The sequence below is a fragment of the Aquarana catesbeiana genome, linkage group LG06, assembly GCF_042186555.1.
Source record: "Aquarana catesbeiana isolate 2022-GZ linkage group LG06, ASM4218655v1, whole genome shotgun sequence".
In the NCBI taxonomy this organism is placed as follows: Eukaryota; Metazoa; Chordata; class Amphibia; order Anura; family Ranidae; genus Aquarana; species Aquarana catesbeiana.
Genome location: NC_133329.1, coordinates 64,957,553 through 64,979,816, shown reverse-complemented (window position 1 = coordinate 64,979,816; position 22,264 = coordinate 64,957,553). Strand labels below are relative to the sequence as shown.

The 22,264-nt window shown below is 43.5% G+C and overlaps 1 protein-coding gene across 4 annotated transcripts in view; it reads right to left on the bottom strand.

The window, feature by feature from the left end:
• The window catches only part of LOC141148562 (uncharacterized), a 168,022-nt gene that overhangs the window by 65,549 nt on the left and 80,209 nt on the right, over positions 1-22,264 (bottom strand). For 3 of the 4 annotated variants that reach the window (XM_073636115.1, XM_073636117.1, XM_073636118.1), the window contains exons 9-13: positions 17,997-18,290; positions 16,580-16,927; positions 14,894-14,989; positions 10,697-11,059; positions 8,706-9,005 (exon numbers count right to left, since the gene is read on the bottom strand). In XM_073636115.1, coding sequence (XP_073492216.1) covers positions 8,706-9,005; positions 10,697-11,059; positions 14,894-14,989; positions 16,580-16,927; positions 17,997-18,290 — 1,401 coding nt within the window. The remainder of the gene's footprint in view (positions 1-8,705; positions 9,006-10,696; positions 11,060-14,893; positions 14,990-16,579; positions 16,928-17,996; positions 18,291-22,264) is intronic. The other variant, XM_073636116.1, reaches the window with a different exon arrangement.

The window sequence follows — 22,264 nt, the reverse complement described above, 5'->3', positions numbered from 1 at the left end:
CTTCCATGGCCAGGGCACGATACGAGCAGATTTTGCGGTTCATGCACTTCAACGACAATGAACTCTGTTGTCCTCGTGGAGACCCTACATACGATCGGCTCTACAAAATTCGGCCCCTCGTAAACCACTTCAACCAACGTTTTGCAGACTTGTTTACCCCCCATCAAGTTGTCTGCATTGATGAGTCCCTGATTAAATTTTCTGGCCGCTTGTCATTCAAACAGTACCTTCCCAGCAAGCGTGCCAGATACGGGGTCAAGATGTATAAGCTCTGTGACAGGGCCACAGGCTATACATATAGTTTTATGGTTTACGAGGGCAAAGATAGTCACGTAGAGCCGACAAACTGCCCTGACTACATAGGAAGCGCTGGCAAGATAGTGTGGGACTTGGTGTCACCCTTATTCGGAAAGGGGTACCACTTGTACGTGGACAATTATTATACGAGCGTGCCACTTTTTAGTCACTTGTTTGATCAGCAGATTGGAGCATGTGGCACCGTGCGACCTAATCGCCGGGGCTTTCCCCAGCGGCTTGTAGATTCCCGTCTTAGGCTGGGGGAGAGAGCCTGCTTGAAGTATAATAATTTGCTCGCTATGAAGTGGAGGGATAAGAAGAATGTTTTCGTTCTCACCTCCCTTCATGCAGACACGACGACCCAAATTCCTACGGCGACTGGTGTTGTGGAGAAACCCCTCTGTGTCCACGAATACAACCTTAATATGGGAGGGGTGGACCTCAACGACCAGCTGTTGGCGCCGTACCTAGTTGCCCGTAAGGCCAGACGCTGGTACAAAAAAGTGTCTGTATACTTATTTCAATTGGCTTTGCTGAATGCTCATGTGCTATACAGAGCTTCAGGACAGACTGGATCCTTCCTTAAATTCCAGGAAGAGATAGTCAGAGCCCTTCTGTTTCCAGACGGTGCTCTACCTCACCTTCCCCAACCAAATGCAGTAAGCCGGCTGCGTGAGCGGCATTTTCTTTATGCCATCCCGAGTACCCCTACCCAACGAGCCCCCCAAAAAAGATGTCGTGTCTGCAGCAAGCGCGGATTTAGGCGTGACACCCGGTGTTATTGTCCCTCCTGTCCTGGCAATCCTGGTCTTTGCATGGGTGAATGCTTTGAACGCTACCATACATTAGTTGAGTATTAGCGTAGGGTTCAGCACTGCACAGACTAGGCACACTAACACAGGGTCTCCCAAGATGCCATTGCATTTTGAGAGACCCAAACCTGGAACGAGTTACAAAAGTTAAAAGTTACTAAAAAAAAAAGTGAAAAAAATAAAAAATAAAAAAAAAATTAAAAAAATAAAAACACGAAAAAAAATATAAAATAAAAAAACCAAAAATAGTTGTTTTATTGTTCTCTCTCTCTCTATTCTCTCTCTATTGTTCTTCTCTTTTTTACTCTATTCTATTCTGCAATGTTTTATTGTTATTATGTTTTACCATGTTTCCTTTTCAGATTTTTTATACTTTACCGTTTACTGTGTTTTGTTGGTAACCATTTTTTTGTTTTCAGGTACGCCATTCAGTTGCAGCGCGGATTTATTTATCTTGACAGCAACAGCGTTTGCTCCCATGATATCTAAAGCCGTGACTCCAGCGCTGTCGGAGGTGATTTCACCACCACAGTTACATACTTCAGCATATATGCCGAAGCGTGGGGGCAGCAGTGGGTGGAGGAGCAATTTGCTCCTGCCTTTTGCGGGAGGATGCCCCCATGCTTCGGCATATATAAATGGTGCATGTATGCCCATCATTAGAAGTGGGTGGATGAAGGGAGGTATTCTAATGGTGGGCATACCCACCGATCAATATCTTTTTTTCGTTCAGCCCACAGGCTGCATGAAAAAAAAGTTTACAATATATGCCTAACAAGGACCAGCAACGTACTGGTATGTTGCTGGACTTTGAGTGGTTATACCAGAATGATGCCTGCAGGTTTAGGTATCATCTTGGTATCATTCTTTTCAGCCAGCGGTCGGCTTTCATGTAAAAGCAATCCTAGCGGCTAATTAGCCTCTAGACTGCTTTTGCAAGCAGTGGGAGGGAATGCCCCCCCTCCCCCACCGTCTTCCATGTTTTTCTCTGGCTTTCCTGTCCCAACAGGGAACCTGAAAATGCAGCCGGTGATTCAGCCAGCTGACCATAGAGCTGATCAGAGACCAGAATGGCTCCAAACATCTCTATGGCCTAAGAAACCGGAAGCTACGAGCATTTCATGACTTAGATTTCGCCGAATGTAAACAGCGCCATTGGGAAATTGGGAAAGCATTTTATCACACCGATCTTGGTGTGGTCAGATGCTTTGAGGGCAGAGGAGAGATCTAGGGTCTAATTGAGCCCAATTTTTTAAAAAAAGAGTACCTGTCACTACCTATTGCTATCATAGGGGATATTTACATTCCCTGAGATAACAATAAAATTAATAAAAAAAAATAAAAATGAAAGGAACAGTTTAAAAATAAGATAAAAAAGCAAAAAAAAATAAATAAAAAAAAAAAAAAAAGCACCCCTGTCCCCCCCTGCTCTCGCGCAAAGGCGAACGCAAGCGTCGGTCTGGCGTCAAATGTAAACAGCAATTGCACCATGCATGTGAGGTATCACCGTGAAGGACAGAACGAGGGCAGTAATTTTAGCAGTAGACCTCCTCTGTAAATCTAAAGTGGTAACCTGTAAAGGCTTTTAAAGGCTTTTAAAAATGTATTTATTTTGTCGCCGCTGCGCGTTTGTGTGCAATTTTAAAGCATGTCATGTTTGGTATCCATGTACTTGGCCTAAGATCATCTTTCTTATTTCATCAAACATTTGGGCAATATAGTGTATTTTAGTGCATTAAAATTTAAAAAAGTGTGTTTTTTCCCCAAAAAATGCGTTTGAAAAATCGCTGCGCAAATACTGTGTGAAAAAAAATATGAAACACCCACCATTTTAATCTGTAGGGCATTTGCTTTAAAAAAAATATATAATGTTTGGGGGTTCAAAGTAATTTTCTTGCAAAAAAAATTATTTTTTCATGTAATCAAAAAGTGTCAGAAAGGGCTTTGTCTTCAAGTGGTTAGAAGAGTGGGTGATGTGTGACATAAGCTTCTAAATGTTGTGCATAAAATGCCAGGACAGTTCAAACCCCCCCCAAATGACCCCATTTTGGAAAGTAGACACCCCAAGCTATTTGCTGAGAGGCATGTCGAGTCCATGGAATATTTTATATTGTGACACAAGTTGCGGGAAAGAGACAAATCTTTTTTTTTTTTTTTTGCACAAAGATGTCACTAAATGATATATTGCTCAAACATGCCATGGGAATATGTGAAATTACCACATATACCACATGTGTGGGACTTTTTGGGAGCCTAGCCGCGCACGGGACCCCGAAAACCAAGCCCCGCTTTCAGGCTTTCTAAGGGCGTAAATTTTTGATTTCACTCTTAACTGCCTAGCACAGTTTCGGAGGCCATGGAATGCCCAGATGGCACAACCCCCCCCCCCAAATGACCCCATTTTGGAAAATAGACACCCCAAGCTATTTGCTGAGAGGTATAGTGAGTATTTTGCAGACCTCACTTTTTGTCACAAACTTTCGAAAATTGAAAAAAGAAAAAAAAAATACATTTTTCTTGTCTTTCTTCATTTTCAAAAACAAATGAGAGCTGCAAAATACTCACCATGCCTCTCAGCAAATAGCTTGGGGTGTCTACTTTCCAAAATGGGGTCATTTGGGGGGGGTTTGTGCCATCTTGGCATTTTATGGCCTTCAAAACTGTGATAGGTAGTGAGGAGTGGAATCACAACTTAACGCCCTTAGAAATCCTGAAGCCGGTGCTTGGTTTTCGGGGTCCCGTACGCGGCTAGGCTCCCAAAAAGTCCCACACATGTGGTATCACCGTACTCAGGAGAAGCAGCAGAATATATTTTGGGGTGTAATTCCACATATGCCCATGGCATGTTTGAGCAATATATCATTTAGTGACAACTTTGTGCAAAAAAAAAAAAAAATGTGTTACTTTCCCGCAACTTGTGTCAAAATATAAAATATTCCATGGACTCAACATGCCTCTCAGCAAATAGCTTGGGGTGTCTACTTTCCAAAATGGGGTCATTTGGGGGGGGTTTGTGCCATCTTGGCATTTTATGGCCTTCAAAACTGTGATAGGTAGTGAGGAGTGAAATCACAACATTACGCCCTTAGAAATCCTGAAGGCGGTGCTTGGTTTTCGGGGGCCCCGTATGCGGCTAGGCTCCCAAAAAGTCCCACACATGTGGTATCCCCATACTCAGGAGAAGCAGCTAAATGTATTTTGGGGTGCAATTCCACATATGCCCATGGCCTGTGTGAGAAATATATCATTTAGTGACAACTTTGTGCAAAAAAAAAAAAAATTGTTACTTTCCCGCAACTTGTGTCAAAAAAGAAAGTATTCCATGGACTCAACATGCCTCTCAGCAAATAGCTTGGGGTGTCTACTTTCCAAAATGGGGTCATTTGGGGGGGTTTTGTGCCATCTGGGCATTTTATGGCCTTCAAAACTGTGATAGGTAGTGAGGAATGAAATCAAAAATTTATGCCCTTAGAAATCCTGAAGGCGGTGATTGGTTTTTGGGGCCCCGTACGTGGCTAGGCTCCCAAAAAGTCCCACACATGTGGTATCCCCATACTCAGGAGAAGCAGCTGAATGTATTTTGGGGTGCAATTCCACATAGGCCCATGGCCTGTGTGAGCAATATATCATTTAGTGACAACTTTTTGTAAATATATATATTTTTTTTTTTTTTGTCATTATTCAATCACTTGGGACAAAAAAATTATTATTCAATGAGCTCAACATGCCTCTCAGCAATTTCCTTGGGGTGTCTACTTTCCAAAATGGGGTCATTTGGGGGGGTTTTGTACTGCCCTGCCATTTTAGCACCTCAAGAAATGACATAGGCAGTCATAAAATAAAAGCTGTGTAAATTCCAGAAAATGTACCCTAGTTTGTAGACGCTATAACTTTTGCGCAAACCAATAAATATACGCTTATTGACATTTTTTTTACCAAAGACATGTGGCCGAATAAATTTTGGCCTAAATGTATGACTAAAATTGAGTTTATTGGATTTTTTTTATAACAAAAAGTAGAAAATATCATTTTTTTTCAAAATTTTCAGTCTTTTTCCGTTTATAGCGCAAAAAATAAAAACGGCAGAGGTGATCAAATGCCATCAAAAGAAAGCTCTATTTGTGGGAAGAAAAGGACGCAAATTTCGTTTGGGTACAGCATTGCATGACCGCGCAATTAAAAGTTAAAGCGACGCAGTGCCAAATTGGAAAAAGACCTCTGGTCCTTAGGCAGCATAATGGTCCAGGGCTCAAGTGGTTAACTGCAGACTTTCAGCTTTAACCGCTTTCCAACCGGCACACGCCGATGTACGTCGGCAGAATGGCACGGCTGGGCAAATGGGCATACAGGTACGTCCAATTGAATTTCCCGCCGTGTCATTGCTCCGGGAGCTCCGTGAGTCTATACCCGCGATCGTCTCACGGAGAGCAGGAACGGGGAGATGCTGATGTAAACAGCATCTCCCCGTTCTGCCTAGTGACGGTGTCACTCGATCCCTGCTCCCTGTCATCGAGGCAGAGATCAGTGTACTGACACACACAGCCCATCCCCCCTACAGTTAGAAACACTCCCTTGGACACGCTTAACCCCTACACTGCCACCTAGTGGTTAACCCCTTCACTGCCAGTGTCATTTACACAGGAATCAATGCATTTTTATAGCACTGATTGCTGTATAAATGACAATGGTCCCAAAAATGTGTCAAAAATGTCCGATGTGTCCACCATAATTTTGCAGTCACAATAAAAATCGCTGATCGCCGCCAAAACTAGTAAAAAAAAATTATTAATAAAAATGCCATAAAACTATTCCCTATTTTGTAAACGCTATAACTTTTGCGCAAACCAATCAATAAACGCATATTGCGATTTTTTTTTACCAAAAATATGTAGAAGAATACGTATTGGCCTAAACTGAGGAAAAAAAATGTTTTTTTATATATTTTTTGGGGATATTTATTATAGCAAAAAGTAAAAAATAATGCGTTTTTTTCAAAATTGTCGCTCTTATTTTGTTTATAGCGCAAAAAAAAAAAATCGCAGAGGTGATCAAATACCACCAAAAGAAAGCTCTATTTGTGGGAAAAAAAGGACGTCAATTTTGTTTGAGAGCCACGTCGCACGACCGCGCAATTGTCAGTTAAAGCGACGAAGTGCCGAATCGCAAAAAGTGCTCTGGTCAGGAAGGGGGTAAATTCTTCCGGGGCTGAAGCGGTTAATTTGAGGGTATTTACATCCAAATCAGGTGAACGGTGTAGGAATTACAACAGTCTGTATATGTGCCTCCCACTTTTTAAGGGACCAAAAGTAATGGGACAATTGGCTGCTCAGCTGTTCCATGGCCAGGTGTGTGTTATTCCCTCATTATCCCATTTACAAGGAGCAGATAAAAGGTCCAGAGTTCATTTCAAGTGTGCTATTTGCATTTGGAATCTGTTGCTGTCAACTCTCAATATGAGATCCAAAGAGCTGTCACTCTCAGTGAAGCAAGCCATCATTAGGCTGAAAAAACAAAACAAACCCATCAGAGAGATAGCAAAAACATTAGGTGTGGTCAAATCAACTGTTTGGAACATCAGCATCACCAAAAGACCCGGAAGACCGCGGAAAACAACTGTGGTGGATGACCGAAGAATTCTTTCCCTGGTGAAGAAAACACCCTTCACAACAGTTGGCCAGATCAAGAACACTCTCCAGGAGGTAGATGTATGTGTTAAAGTCAACCATCAAGAGAAGACTTCACCAGAGTGAATACAGAGGGTTCACCACAAGATGTAAACCATTGGTGAGCCACAAAAACAGGAAGGCCAGATTAGAGTTTGCCAAACAACATCTAAAAAAGCCTTCACAGTTCTGTAACAACATCCTATGGACAGATGAGACCAAGATTAACTTGTACCAGAGTGATGGGAAGAGAAGAGTATGGAGAAGGAAAGGAACTGCTCATGATCCAAAGCATACCACCTCATCAGTGAAGCATGGTAGTGGTAGTGTCATGGCGTGGGCATGTATGGCTGCCAATGGAACTGGTTCTGTTGTATTTATTAAAGATGTGACTGCTGACAAAAGCAGCAGGACGAATTCTGAAATGTTTCGGGCAATATTATCTGCTCATATTCAGCAAAATGCTTCAGAACTCATTGGACGGTGCTTCACAGTGCAGATGGACAATGACCCGAAGCATACTGTGAAAGTAACCAAAGAGTTTTTTAAGGGAAAGAAGTGGAATGTTATGCAATGGCCAAGTCAATCACCTGACCTGAATCCGATTGAGCATGCATTTCACTTGCTGAAGAAAAAACTGAAGGGAAAATGCCCCAAGAACAAGCAGGAACTGAAGACAGTTGCAGTAGAGGCCTGGCAGAGCATCACTAGGGATGAAACCCAGCGTCTGGTGATGTCTATGCGTTCCAGACTTCAGGCTGTAATTGACTGCAAAGGATTTGCAACCAAGTATTAAAAAGTGAAAGTTTGATGGATGATTGTTAATCTGTCCCATTACTTTTGGTCCCTTAAAAAGTGGGAGGCACATATACAAACTGTTGTAATGCCTACACCGTTCACCCGATTTGGATTTAAATACCCTCCAATTAAAGCTGAAAATCTGCAGTTAAAGCACATCTTGTTCGTTTCATTTCAAATCCATTGTGGTGGTGTATAGAGCCAAAAAGATTAGAATTGTGTCGGTGATAGTTTATCAATGCTAATAAACTGACATCTCTGTGTTTCTGTGAATTTCTGATCCTGTAGTCTCCTAAAGTCTCACGAGATTCCAGCATCAGGGGCCGTTCTCCAGTGTTGGAAGCATAGATCTCTTCACTCCTCCAAAGGTGAAGCGATCTACTCCGCTTCATAAACTGGCACACAGAGGAGAAAAATCTCCTCTGCGAATGCCGGAGAATGAAGCAGTAAATAAATTTCACTGCTACATAAATGGACACCTATATCATGAAAGGTTTCTGAGTAGAACACTGAATATGTCCCTACTGATGGCCACATTCACATTCCCCAATAATATTCAATGGTCATATGTATTCAGAGGATGAGAAAGCAGAAAGGAAAACATAGATCAAACGCTGGTTCTGTAACACTACGTTTTTTTTTGTTTTTTTTTTGTTCTCCCTTCCTCTAAAGTCTAAACCCATATTCATTCCAGTTAAATTTAATCCAATTACAACTGCACTTTTGATATTGGATTTTACTGGATTTAGTATAAATTTTGGTGAAAGTGATGGTTTGATGGGATGGTGCTTGGACGTTCTTTTATTGAACTGTTGTATGGTGGTGAAAAAATAGGATTCTCTTTTGCATTCCAGTTTGATGTACAATTGTCTATTCAGGCTTTGTGTAGGTAAAGAGCAAGGGCCCATTCATACGTTATATGAGTTGGTGTGATGCATTGCCATTCATTCTGAAAAGCACACCAATGCAGCTTACAACAGATGTTTTTTGTAACTTTGTGGTGTGCATGCACCATTGTTTGAGATTGTAACACAAGTTAGTACATTATTACTCATTGCGCATTGGGGTGTCGTTTAGAGTTACAGCCACCAACAAATGTGGGCTCTAAGTTATAATTTTTTTATCTCACACTTACCCGGATCCCTCCAGGACAGGACTTGTGATTGCTGTCCATCCAGAGATTTGTGGTTCCAGGTCACATGGAGGGTGAAGTTGGGATTTAATAAGAGTTTTCCTGGGACAGTACAATGACTTTTACCATTAAATGTTCCATCATTATTCTCTTCATACTTCTCTCTGGACTCCAGCTTATCTTCTCCTGATCTCCAGCTGAGCTCCACATCTTTGGGGTAAAATTTCTGCAGGTTCAGAGAACAGAGGACATCTCCTTTGTCACACAGCTTTGTCTTCACAGGTTCCAGGGCTTGTGGCTTTGCTAAAATTGATATTTAAAATGCTTTGGTCAAAAGTGCACATTAAAGTGTAGCTGTCTGTTTGGATAGGTTTTTAGTAGTATATTCAGCATAAACACAAGGTATACTCACCTATCCATGCTCCCTCACTGCCTCACTTCAGGGTATGGAGAAGCATTCAATACCACTACTAAATTTACTATTTGCAGGTTTATTGCCAGTTGGAGTTTAGTGACAAATTCTCATTAATACAAATTCACTTCTAAATCCTCTTAAAACACCCCATTCTGCCTCTTGTACCATTGGTTAAAAATGATAGTATTGTAATACTAATACCTCAAATTTGTCCTCTGCAGTTTTAACACCTTATGTACAAAATTTCTAGCTGTAAATATGTAAAAAGCTGGTGCTGGGGCTGTACTATTTGGTAGGGCTTCTAGTATTTCTAGACTTCAAAAATGATTTTTGCATGGAAAGACTAAATTGAAAGGTAGTTATCACTCCTCTTTATGACACTACCAATCCAGCACACCAGACATGGAAGCAGGTATCTTTCCTTGGGTTACTTGTTACATATCTAGATGCAACAACATACTAAAAATATCATCTAACATGGTCATTGATGTAATGTATTGCAATGTATTACTTAATACGCTCTTGTAGTCACTGAGGTCACTAAGAACCTTCGGAGTCCCCTGCTCTGTGTCCCCTAAGTTTTAAAATCCCTCACAGGCTAGGATGCCCCTTTGGTAGGGTTGCACTTTTCATACAGTAGAAAAGCACCCTGCACACATACATTCTACCAAAGAGTATGAAGGCTGTTATCTATGACTTGAGGCTGGAGGCTTGCTGCCCCGTTACCATGGTGATACTGTATTATCCCAAGCATGAAAATAACCCTCTAATGCCGTGTACACACGATCGGATTTTCCAACGGGAAATGTTGGATGTGAGCTTGTTGGTGGTAACTCTGACCGTGTGTACGCTCCATCGGACAATTGTTGTCGGACTTTCCGCCAACAAATGTTGGCTAGCATGTTCTCAAATTTTCCGCCAACAAATGTGTGTTGTCGGACTTTCCGATCTTGTGTACACAAGTCCGTCGGACAAAAGTCCAAAGTACACACACGCATGCTCGGAATCAAGGATGAGCTGGAAGCGCTCGGTCTTGTAAAACTAGCGTTCGTAATGGAGATATCACATGACTATTGAACTTCCTTTTTATCGGCTCGCCGTACGTCTTGTACGTCACTATGTTCGTAATTGTTGGCCAACATTTGTGTGACCGTGTGTATGCAAGACAAATTGGAGCCAACAACCTTCGAACAAAATTCCACGGTTTTGTGGAATCCGATCGTGTGTACGCCGCATAAGTGTTCATAGTATAAAAAAAATGGATCAACTCAAAATTTGATGTATTGCCCATCTTTCCGATGAAATAATTGCATCATAATGATGATTCAAAGGGAAAATAAGGAAGCCATTTATGGCAAAAATATATCGCCTGGAACTACTCCACCTATCAGTCTTTATTGCATCAAACCTTTTGTCCTTCATTAATTTAACCTTATGTAATAAACATTTTCTTAGTTGGAAAATTCTGGCTTAAGACTGTTATAAAACAAGCAGTATTTCTTGTATTCCAGCAATACAACTCATTCAGCACGTATCACACAAGCACTTGCAGGTACATTAAAATGAGGAATTATCTCACCATATATAGACTCAGGCTGGAATTTCATGGTCTTGGTTTGTCCATCAGAGGTGATTTTGCAGGCAAAAGTGACTTGAGGGTGTCTGGACACGGATGATACAAATGTCAGTGATGATGTTATATTGAACAGTCCTTCTTTATCAGACTCTTCTGACTCCTTAGATATTGTATAACCAGAGTCTGTCTGGGGATCCCCTCCATTGTTGGATATTTCCTCTACTTTTCCATCTGTCTTTTCCACCATCCACATCACCCGAGTGTCCTCAGAGCAATAAGACAGTGAAATATACAGAGCAACCTTCTCCCCATGAATCCACCGACGAGGTCCCTGAATCTTCCCAACAATGAATCTCACCTGATCTGCTAAAAGAAGACATAAATACCAAAACTCAATGCCACTCATCTGCAGGAACTTGACACATCACATAGACTATAAACATCTACAATAAGGCTATACATTTTATTAGAAAAGCTACTTTGTATCTCATAATATAAATCTATTTTATTTTTTTTTAAAGAAATAAAGAGATGATACAAGAAAACAACAAGAGAATCTAAATAAACTATAAATTATTTGATCGCTGCACCTGTTAACATGCTAGATGTTGAACAAGAAATATATCCAAAACTATTACTAGATGATACACACAGAACAAGAACATCTGGTGAAAGGTGGGAAAACAACCAGTAGCTGTATATACATTATATGGACAAAAGTAAGAGTATTGATTTTAGATATTTCCAGTGAAGAGTACTGTTAATAATAGAGCATAAAAAGGTATTTTCAACAATGGTGTACTTGCAACCTTGTGGTAACAGTTTGGTGAAGACCATTTTCTGTTCCAGCATGACTGTACCCCTGTGTACAAAGCAGCTTTCTAATGACATAGATTGATGAGTTTGGTGTGGAGGAACTGGAGTGTCCTGTACAGAGCCCTGACCTCAGCCCTGCTGAACACCTTTGGGATGAATTGGAATGACGATTACCAATCATATCTTCCTATTCAACATCAGTACCTGACTTAACACCTCCTCTTTTGGCTGAATGGGCAATGATTTCCCTAGATAAACTCCAAAATCTTGTAAAACACCTTCCCAGAGAGGGGGGTCTGTTAAAGCTGCAAAGGTAGGTCAACTCCATATTAACCACTTAAAGACCACCCACCGCATATATACTATGGCAGGGTGGCTCTATTGCGTGAAACAACGTACCTATACATTGTTTGCTGCAATAGATACTGTTGGCGCGCACACGCGCCACTGGACACACATGTGCGTGCCCGCTTCACGGAGGAGGAGTCGATGCACGTGCCCGGCGAACCGGATGTCCTCTGGCCACCCGCGATCATGGTACAGAAAGGCAGAACTGGGATCTGCCAATGTAAACAAGGCAGATCCCCATTCTGACAGGGGACACCATGGAGATCTTCTGTTCCTAGTGATCAGGAACAGCGATCTCTGTGTTGTCCCAGTGATCCCATCCCCCACACAGTAAGAAAACATACTGAGGGAACACTCAGGGGGATCACCCTGATGTTAACCCCTTCTCTAACAGTGTAATTTATACAGTAATCAGTGCATTTTTTTAGCACTGATCACTATATTGGTGTCACTGGTCCCCAAAAAGTGTCACTTAGGGTCAGATTTGTCCGTAGCAGTCCTGCTAAAAATTGCTGATCACTGCCAATACTAGTAAAAACCATAAAAAAAATGTTTTAAAGTCCATAAATCTATCCCGTTTTTTAGATACTATAACTTTTGCGCAAACCAATCAATATACGCTTATTGGAATTTTTTTTACCAAAAATATGTAGCAGAATACAAATTGGCCTAAATTGATGAAGACATTTGTTTTTGTTTTTTTTTTTAATTAACAAATATTGTTATTTTCTTCAAAATTGTCGCTCTTCAGGAGGTGATCAAATGTCACCAAAAGAAAGCTCTATTTGTGGGAGAAAAAGGACATCAATTTTATTTGGGTACAGCGTCACACGACCGCGCAATTGTCAGTTAAAGTTACGCAGTGCCGTATCGCAATAAAAATGGCTTGGTCATTAAGGGGGGGGGGGGGGGTTAAATGCTTCCAGGGCTTTTTGGAATGTTCAACAAGATAAAGTAGGTGTGATGTTCAGGTGTTCACAATCCTTTGGCCATATGGTGTAAATAAAGATACTCCAGATTATCAAACAGGTTTATATGAGTCATAATTCAGATGAAAATCACTCCAAGTATACATTCTAATGTTATAAGTGGGACACCAGGAGTTTTACGGTGGAATGAAATGTTCACTTTAAGTGCAGGACTTCCTCTATGACAGGGGCTGTGCTTCCATCTGCATTTAGTGTACTGATAATAGTCCCTTGGTCTAGTTGTTATCAGTACCATTCCCCTACCAGATCTAGCAATGGACTTCACTTTTCACTTGACCTCAGTCACTGGTGGAATGGATTTATCATTTAATTTTTTATTTTTTTATATGTATATAATTTATCTGGTGTATGTTATTTGCTATGATTAAAAATCACATTTAACCACTTAACCACCTCGTTTTGAGATTTGATATTTAAAAGTTAAAATCCTTTTTTTTTTTCTTGCTAGAGAATTACTTAGAACCTTCAAACATTATATATATATATATATATATATATATATATATATATATATATATTTTCAGACACCCTAGAGAATAAAAAGGTGTTTTGTTGCAATACTTTATGTCACACCATATTTGCACAGCGACCTCACAAGCGCAATCTTTTTGGGAAAAATACACTAATTTTTTTTCATTAAAAAATAAGACAACAGTAAAGTTAGCCCAATTTTTTTATATTGTGAAAGATAATGTTACGCCAAGTAAATTGATACCCAACATGTCATGCTTTAAAATTGCGCCCACTCGTGGAATGGCGACAAACTTTAACAATTCCTACAGGTTACCAGTTTTGAGTTAGAGGAGTTCTTTTACTAGAATTATTGCTCTCGCTCTAATGATCGCGGTGATAACACACATGTGTGGTTTGAACACCGTTTTTATACGACGGGGCGCTTTACATTTTTTTATTTTTACACTGTCTTTGTAAAGATCACTTGTAATAGAAATAAAGCATGACAGGACCTCTTAAATATGAGATCTGGGGTCAAAACCTCAGATCTCATATTTACACTAAAATGCAATAAAAAAAAAAATGAAATGTGATTTGAGAAAAAAAAAAAAAAAAGTCCCTTTAAGAGCTAAGTGACGTTTTGACGTTGCTTCCGCCCTGTAATGATATGGAGACGGATGGGGGCCATCTTCCCCTCACTTACCAAGCCAGGGAGCAGACGCGATTGCCTCCACCACTGCCGGTGGCTCCGGTAAGCGGCGGAGGGCACCGGAGAGCGGCGGGAGGGGGTCCTCTCCCGCCGCCGATAAAAGTGATCTTGTGGCCAATCTGCCACTGAGACCACTTTTATCTAAAAGCGGACCACTTGCTGAAGAAGAGGATACCGGGGTTAAGGTAGCTAGCTGCTGCCATAACAACGGTATTCCTCTTCAAACAGCCAACGTATCATTATATCATTATCATCACCTGTGGACGGTCGGCAAATGGTTAAAGTGACTAAACCGACAACAGTAAAATCAGTCTGTATATGCAGTAATGCATGCTTGTTATACTCACTGTGGAGCCTAAGGGGTTAATCCACTGTTGTGTAAAAAGGCTGTTAGATCCTGTCTTCTCTAATCCTCCCCTTTTTTTTTACTGTTCCCAATCCCTCTCCTGATAGAACAGAGCCTTTGGTGTCACTCTGCACATGCTCAGTTTGCTGTGTATTGCAAGAGAGAGTGTTTTTTTGGGCGTGTGCATGTGATCAGCACAGGGCCAATCAGCACTGTCCGGACAGAAAGCCAAGAGTCCTGCAGCCTCGTAGTACAGTCAGAGGAGAATGTAATCTCCTCCTACAACCTTTAACCAGACACTGATAGACGTCACAAGACTGCTATATACTGCTGATGAGAAAAGGTATTTAGCAGTTTATATTTACTAAAATAATTGTATTTCTGTGTACTGTGGGAGACCAGATATAGTGAATGCAGGGTCCTGGGTTTACTAACACTTTACCATGAGTAGATATTTACTTTACTCTGGATTCTTATAACTCATCAATTTACAGATGCTGTATTGAAGTGGCTGGTGAATGAGAAATGACAACACTGACCTGTAGGTGGAAGTATAACAGCTGATTCAGTCATGGAGACATCTTGTGCTCTGTGTAGAGGGGTATCTTGCTTTTCTGATGGAGATATGACTATATCTGTCCAACAAATCACATAAACACCTTATATATAAAATTAAAGAGTTTGACATTACATGCAGTACTATACACAGATAACATAACAAGAAAAAAGTAACACAGCTTTACAGCTTACATGCTGGTAAGAAGGAAGGAATATTACTGGGAAAATGAAAATTCAGAACTGTCATGTACAATGAGCCATTAAAACACATGTATTGTAGGCTGAAGATAGACACCTCCCATAGATGGGAGCCAATAACACACAATGTTCTTCACTTCTAGAACTCCTAAAGCTTAACTTTAAAATCCTTTGGGGGGATTTGTGCTAGGAGGGGGATTTTGGTGGGGAGAGGATTTGGGCTAGGATGGGGGATTTGTGCTAGTAGGGGTGATCTTGGTGAGGGGAGGTTTTGTGTTAGGAAGGGAAGTTTGGGAGGGGGATTTGTGCTGGGGGGGTTGAGTGGGGGAATATTTGTGCTAAAAAGAGGGATTTGGGGGAGTATTTTGTGCTAGGAGGGGGAAATTTTATTTAATATTTGAACGCAGTGATGAAAAAATTCAAGAATTAAAAGAAACATATTTTTTCCCCTGCCCCCTTCCCGATTGGTCGGGAGGAGAATCAGAAAGACAATAGCGAATATTGATTCGCTATTGTTACACAACTGGGTGGGCTCAGGGCGCATTTTTTCCCCTGCCTCCGTGATAACCTCATTAGAATCTAAATAGCAGTTTAGAAAGCAATGAAAGGCAGTAGAACACTACCTAGTTCATCATTCTGCTGGTCGGTCGGTCGGGTCACACGCACCCCCCCCTGGTCGGTCACCAGCTCCGCACTTACCTCATCCAGGTCATGGGCAGTGGCTTTAACCTGTGTCTCCTCCTCCTCGGCTTCACGGTGGTTTCCCCTGCGTCTGCATCCTCCTCTGCGGCCAATAGGATTGCTTCTCCTCTTGGCCAATCGGGTGACAGGTCTCAGGATCCGCTTCCTGATTGACCGGGAGGAGAATTAGGAAGACAATAGTGAATATTAATTCGCTATTGTTACACAACTGTGTGGGCCCTAGGTGCAGTGCTCTGTGCCCTGAGCCCACCCTTTTTTTAAGCCAATTAGAGCCTCAGGCTCTAAACATGTGCTTCTAAAAAAAAAAACTCCACTGGTATTCATGCGTCTAGCGCCCCGCATGTAGATTAGGGGCTGGTCGCATGGATTCAGGAGGGGCGCCGCCCCTGCACCCCATATGGACGGGCCGCCACTGGTCTGGTGCTTCTTCCATTGTTGCATGATATTTTCTGGCAGTTTATTGGTAAGTGCATCTAAAGCTGGCTGGTGATAATAATAATCGCATGTAAAATCTGACAGATTGGGTACATTCAGCCTGCCCAAACATGGTTTGAATCTCAGGCGGTCCCCGCTGCACCGGCAGAGATTTGAACTGTCTATGGCCGGCTTTACTCAACCTGCTTCAAGCTGTTTTTGCATCACCATTGACTTGTATGGGGGAGAAGCAGGTCTGATGCCAACAAAAGCCAAGCGACACAAGCCCTTAGCTACCCATAGTCCACCTTCATATACAGAACAGTTACACATTTCTGGCTGTTTTGAGGCACCTTTTATAGTAAGAGGTCCTGTGCTCTTCTCCACTGGTTCCTTCAAAGATGGATGCTTCACCCTGCAGAAAAACTCTTCTCCCTCATCTGTGATGGATGGCTTAAATTTTAAACATGCTTTGTATGTGAATGTGTTATCCTTCTGCTTCTCTGGTGTGAGTTCTGAGATATTGAACCCATCATTCTGGGACAGAGGGAATTTTTGTTCACTGTCCTTCTCCTTCTTCAGCCATTTCACACTCAGGACTTTGGGAAATACATTGGACACCTTACACTTCAGCGTTGCTGTATTTCCGTAGAAAAGATTGGGAACTGGAATATCACATACCTCTGGCTTCCAGGGAAACTCTGTGTGCAACAGGAAAAAAAAAATATATATATGATTATCAATTTCATTACCAGACAAACAAATTGTGGAACCAGCAGGTAAAAATGATCAGTTATTACTAGCACTGTAATATTGTTTCTCTCATATTTAACTCTGTGTATATTTGAGTGGCAATCGTGTGACCTTGGTTTTTAAACCTATGATAAGCATTACAAGTGTAAAGGAAATTTCTGTATATAAAATAAATAAACTTCTGTATATAATTGTATTCTATTTTGTATGTATTGCACACTGCCCTCACTGTCATCTTTTCAGTACATATTTGCATTCTTTTGAGTCTTGATTAGAATTAGTCTGCATGTTATGCCCCTTGTTACCATAAACGTACAATTGTAATATTAATGTGATACCTACGTAATCATGTGTATAAAAACCTTCAATTGCATCATAATAAAGCACAACAGTCATTTGGAAAGATGCTGAGCGTATCTTTTGTGTCTGTTCCCTACTGCAGTAGTTATTATTAATTTGGAACCACTAATCAATATGAGGATAGGAGTTGCCTATCCATTTTGCACCTGAATATTGCCTGAAGCGGTGTGTCTTTCTTCAGTTAACGCTTTAAGTGTAGTGAAACAAAACTAGAAAAACACATTACTTACAGACAGTAGGACTTAGCCCTTGTTCTTCTGGCTCCTACATTACCTGCGATCCTTATCCTCCGGCCCCCTCTTCCCCTGCCCCATAATCTTCTGACACAGTGGGGTTAATAGAGCTGACAGATCTGTAAGACACACTCAGCAAAAGTGCCAACTATGTCCACTCTTTTCTACCTACATCCACCACCATGGAAGCTGTACTATAGCTTCCTTTCACTGAACTGTCCCATTGCCTGCAATGGCAAAGAACAGCAGTTCCCGCTTACTTAAGGTACACTAACTGATATGTCAGATATCCCTAATGGTTTTGCCATAGCAAGGTCAATGACTGAATAATCCTAAAGCTTCTCTAATGAATGCATAATTATTCACTAACACAATCCCGGTTCATTTCTATTTAGTAAATTCTGGATCTGATCATTCTTGGTACCTTTATCCAGCACAGACATCTCTCTGCTCTCCCAGTCCTCCATGGAGTCGTGTTTCCAGGACACCTTCACCACAGAGTCTGGAAGACTGAAGAAGCTCCCAGGAAGTTTATATTCACTGTTAATTGTGTATGTTCTGTCACCGTTTTGAGATATTTTGCCACAATCTGAAGTCTCCTTGTTATTCCATTTGATCTGGATATTACTAGGGTAAAATTTTTCTATATCCAGGGAGCACAAAACCTCTTCAGAATCAGTCAAAGACAGTTTTATAGGACCGGACACTGTGGGCTTTGCTGAAAGAAAAAGAGCAAGAAATGATTCCAATCACAGTGCAATAAAATCACTTTTCTAATTGTCTTCCTAAAACTTGATACATATGGGCAGATACCACTATACTTTTTTTTGTGATGTAGGGTCATCAAAATTCAGTACTGTGTGGACTAAAAAAACAGACCTCCCTTGACTTTACAGTATACTAATTGCTAGAAATAGTTATGTGCTCTGTTTGGGTCATCCCCTTTAAAATCTGTCATTGACCTACGTCCATACATTAAAAGTGCTCCTAAATGATATAAAAATCAATTTTTTGTAGCTAAATGAAAACAGGCTTAAAAAATAAAAGCTTTACAATGTATGTTTTGCTCCCATTACCTAAGATTTTAGGACAAAAACTTTTTTTATATTGTAATGATATAGTAAAAAATCTGTGTGCCATTGGGGTGAATTCCCATCACTTCAGGTCACATAGCTAAAACAGGAAGTGAGAGAAAAGCCCTCTAAATAAAATAAATCACTGGTTGTCACCAGAACTAGTGTCTCTAATGCAGAGCCGATCTGCCCTATACGCTCACTACGCAAGATGCATAGGGCCCTGCAAATTACTTGAGGCCCCCCCGCTTCCCCCTCCTGTCATAGCGCGTCAATTAATGTTTACAACATCCAGTGGCGAAACTATAGGGGTCGCTGCAGTCGCATTTGGAGAGGTGGTTGGAGGTGGAAAGCGGCGATCGGCAGCTCTATGGTGCCTGTGTGGGTAGCGGGATCTCCCTGGGGCTTGTAGTACTCTCTCGAGTGTCAGTGTATACAGTGGAGAGGAGAGGGAAGGGGCCTCTGACCCGGACAGGTATCAGTTTCACTTTCACTCTGCTTGAACACTGTTGCTGATGCCTGGGTCAGGGGCCCCTTCCCTCTCCGCTGTATACATTCGGAGATAGAACTACTAGTCCCAGGGAGATCCCCCTGCCTGTGGACACCATAGAGCTGCCGATCGCTGCCTCCCACCTCCACCAGCCAGGTACAGGGTAACCTCTGCAAGGGGGGGAGTCAGCTGTTTGGGAAACCTGATGTAAGAGGGGGGGGCTTTCTGGGGACACTAATGTAAGGAAGGGGCCCTCTGGGAACACTGAAGTAAGAGGGGGGCCTCAAATGTAAGAGGGAAGGCTCTCTGGGGACACTAATGTAAGGGGAGGCTCTCTTGGGACCCTGGTGTAAGGGTGGGTCTCTGGGGACCCTGGTGTAAGGGGGGGGCTCTCTGAGGACCCTGATGTAAGGAGGGGCTCTCTGGGGACCCTGGTGTAAGGGGAGGCTCTCTGGGGACCCTGATGTAAGGAGGGGCTCTCTGGGGACCCTGGTGTAAGGGGAGGCTCTCTGGGGACCCTGATGTAAGGGGAGGCTCTCTGGGGACCCTGATGTAGGGGGAGACTCTCTGGGGACCCTGATGTAAGTAGGAAGGCTCTCTGGGGACACTAATGTAAGGACAGGCTCTCTGAGGACACTGATGTAAGGGGGGGCCTCTGGGGACTCAAATGTAAGAGGGGAGGCTCTCTGGGGACACTAATGTAAGGGGAGGCTCTCTTGGGACCCTGGTGTAAGGGGGGGCTCTCTTGGGACCATAATGTAGGGGGAGGCTCTCTGGGGACGCTGATGTAGGGGGAGACTCTCTGAGGACACTGATTTAAGGGGGGCTCTCTGGGGACCCTGATGTAAGAGGAGGCTCTCTGGGGATCCTGATGTAAGGGGAGGCTCTCTGGGGATCACGGCCTTCATGGGTCAGGTAGAGGGCCCCTTAGCAGAATTTTGCTAAGGGCCCCAGGGAGGTCAGGATCAGTACTGCTCTAATGGAAAAAAATTTATTTCGATTCATATTCTGATGGCAACCCAACACTTATGATTTTCCTTCACATTCACTCTTGGTGATATGGTAAACAGGACAACTAACAGGGCCGATCCTAGGCGGGTGCACGGGGTGCAGTTCACCCAGGCGCCACAGAGGTGGGGGCGCTCAAACGCCCGAGTGCTCCCCTCCCTCCTCCTCTTCTTGTTGGTGTCCACAGGCCGCTCTCTGCGCCGCCGCTGTGTTTCCTGCCCAAGTCCGTCCCCGCCAGCTCCATCCTCCTGTCAGAGGAGATCGGAGCGGCTCTCTCTGTTCGGAGAGAGACCCGTGCAGTGACGTCATTGGGGGCGGGGCGGTCCGTGCCGCGCGACGTACAGTGCCTGTCATGTATTTTTCTCCTCTCGGTCACGATCTTTTCCACCCGGGTGGCGCGGCTGCACACCCAGGTGGGGTTTGTTCTGTGGGGGGGGGGAGTCTGTACTAATAGAGGAGGGGGGTCTGTGGGGGGGGGAGTCTGTACTAATAGAGGAGGGGGTTCTGTGGGGGGGGGTCTGTACTAATAGAGGAGGGGGGTTTGTGGGGGGAGTCTGTACTAATAGAGGAGGGGGGTTTGTGGGGGGAGTCTGTACTAATAGAGGAGGGGGGTCTGTGGGGGGGAGTCTGTACTAATAGAGGAGGGGGGTTTGTGGGGGGAGTCTGTACTAATAGAGGAGGGGGGGTTGTGGGGGGAGTCTGTACTAATAGAGGAGGGGGGGTTTGTGGGGGGAGTCTGTACTAATAGAGGAGGGGGGGTTTGTGGGGGGAGTCTGTACTAATAGAGGAGGGGGGGTTTGTGGGGGGGTCTGTACTAATAGAGGAGGGGGGTTTGTGGGGGGAGTCTGTACTAATAGAGGAGGGGGGGTTTGTGGGGGGAGTCTGTACTAATAGAGGAGGGGGGGTTTGTGGGGGGAGTCTGTACTAATAGAGGAGGGGGGTCTGTGGGGGGGAGTCTGTACTAATAGAGGAGGGGGGTTTGTGGGGGGAGTCTGTACTAATAGAGGAGGGGGGTTTGTGGGGGGAGTCTGTACTAATAGAGGAGGGGGGTTTGTGGGGGGAGTCTGTACTAATAGAGGAGGGGGGGTTTGTGGGGGGAGTCTGTACTAATAGAGGAGGGGGGGTTTGTGGGGGGAGTCTGTACTAATAGAGGAGGGGGGGTTTGTGGGGGGGTCTGTACTAATAGAGGAGGGGGGGTTTGTGAGGGGGAGTCTGTACTAATAGAGGAGGGGGAGTCTGTACTAATAGAGGAGGGGGGGTTTGTGGGGGGAGTCTGTACTATTAGAGGAGGGGGGGTTTGTAGGGGGGAGTCTGTACTAATAGAGGAGGGGGGTTTGTGGGGGGAGTCTGTACTAATAGAGGAGGGGGGGTTTGTGGGGGGAGTCTGTACTAATAGAGGAGGGGGGGTTTGTGGGGGGAGTCTGTACTAATAGAGGGGGGGTTTGTGGGGGGGGTCTGTACTAATAGAGGAGGGGGGGTTTGTGAGGGGGAGTCTGTACTAATAGAGGAAGGGGAGTCTGTACTAATAGAGGAGGGGGGGGTTTGTGGGGGGGAGTCTGTACTATTAGAGGAGGGGGGGTTTGTAGGGGGGAGTCTATACTAATAGAGGAGGGGGGTTTGTGGGGGGAGTCTGTACTAATAGAGGAGGGGGGGTTGTAGGGGGGAGTCTGTACTAATAGAGGAGGGGGGTTTGTGGGGGGATCTGTACTAATAGAGGAGGGGGGGTTTGTGGGGGGGAGTCTGTACCAATAGAGGGGGGGTTTGTGGGGGGGTGGTCTGTACCAATAGAGGAGGGGGGTTTGTGGGGGGGAGTCTGTACCAATAGAGGAGGGGGGTTTGTGGGGGGGAGTCTGTACTAATAGAGGAGGGGGGTTTGTGTGGGGGAGTCTGTACTAATAGAGGAGGGGGGGTTTGTGGGGGGGAGTCTGTACTAATAGAGGAGGGGGGGTTTGTGGGGGGGAGTCTGTACTAATAGAGGAGGGGGGTTTGTGGGGGGAGTCTCTACCAATAGAGGAGGGGGGGTTTGTGGGGGGGAGTCTCTACCAATAGAGGAGGGGGGGTTTGTGGGGGGGAGTCTGTACTAATGGAGGGGGGGTAGTTTGTCCTGAAGGGGGTCTGTAC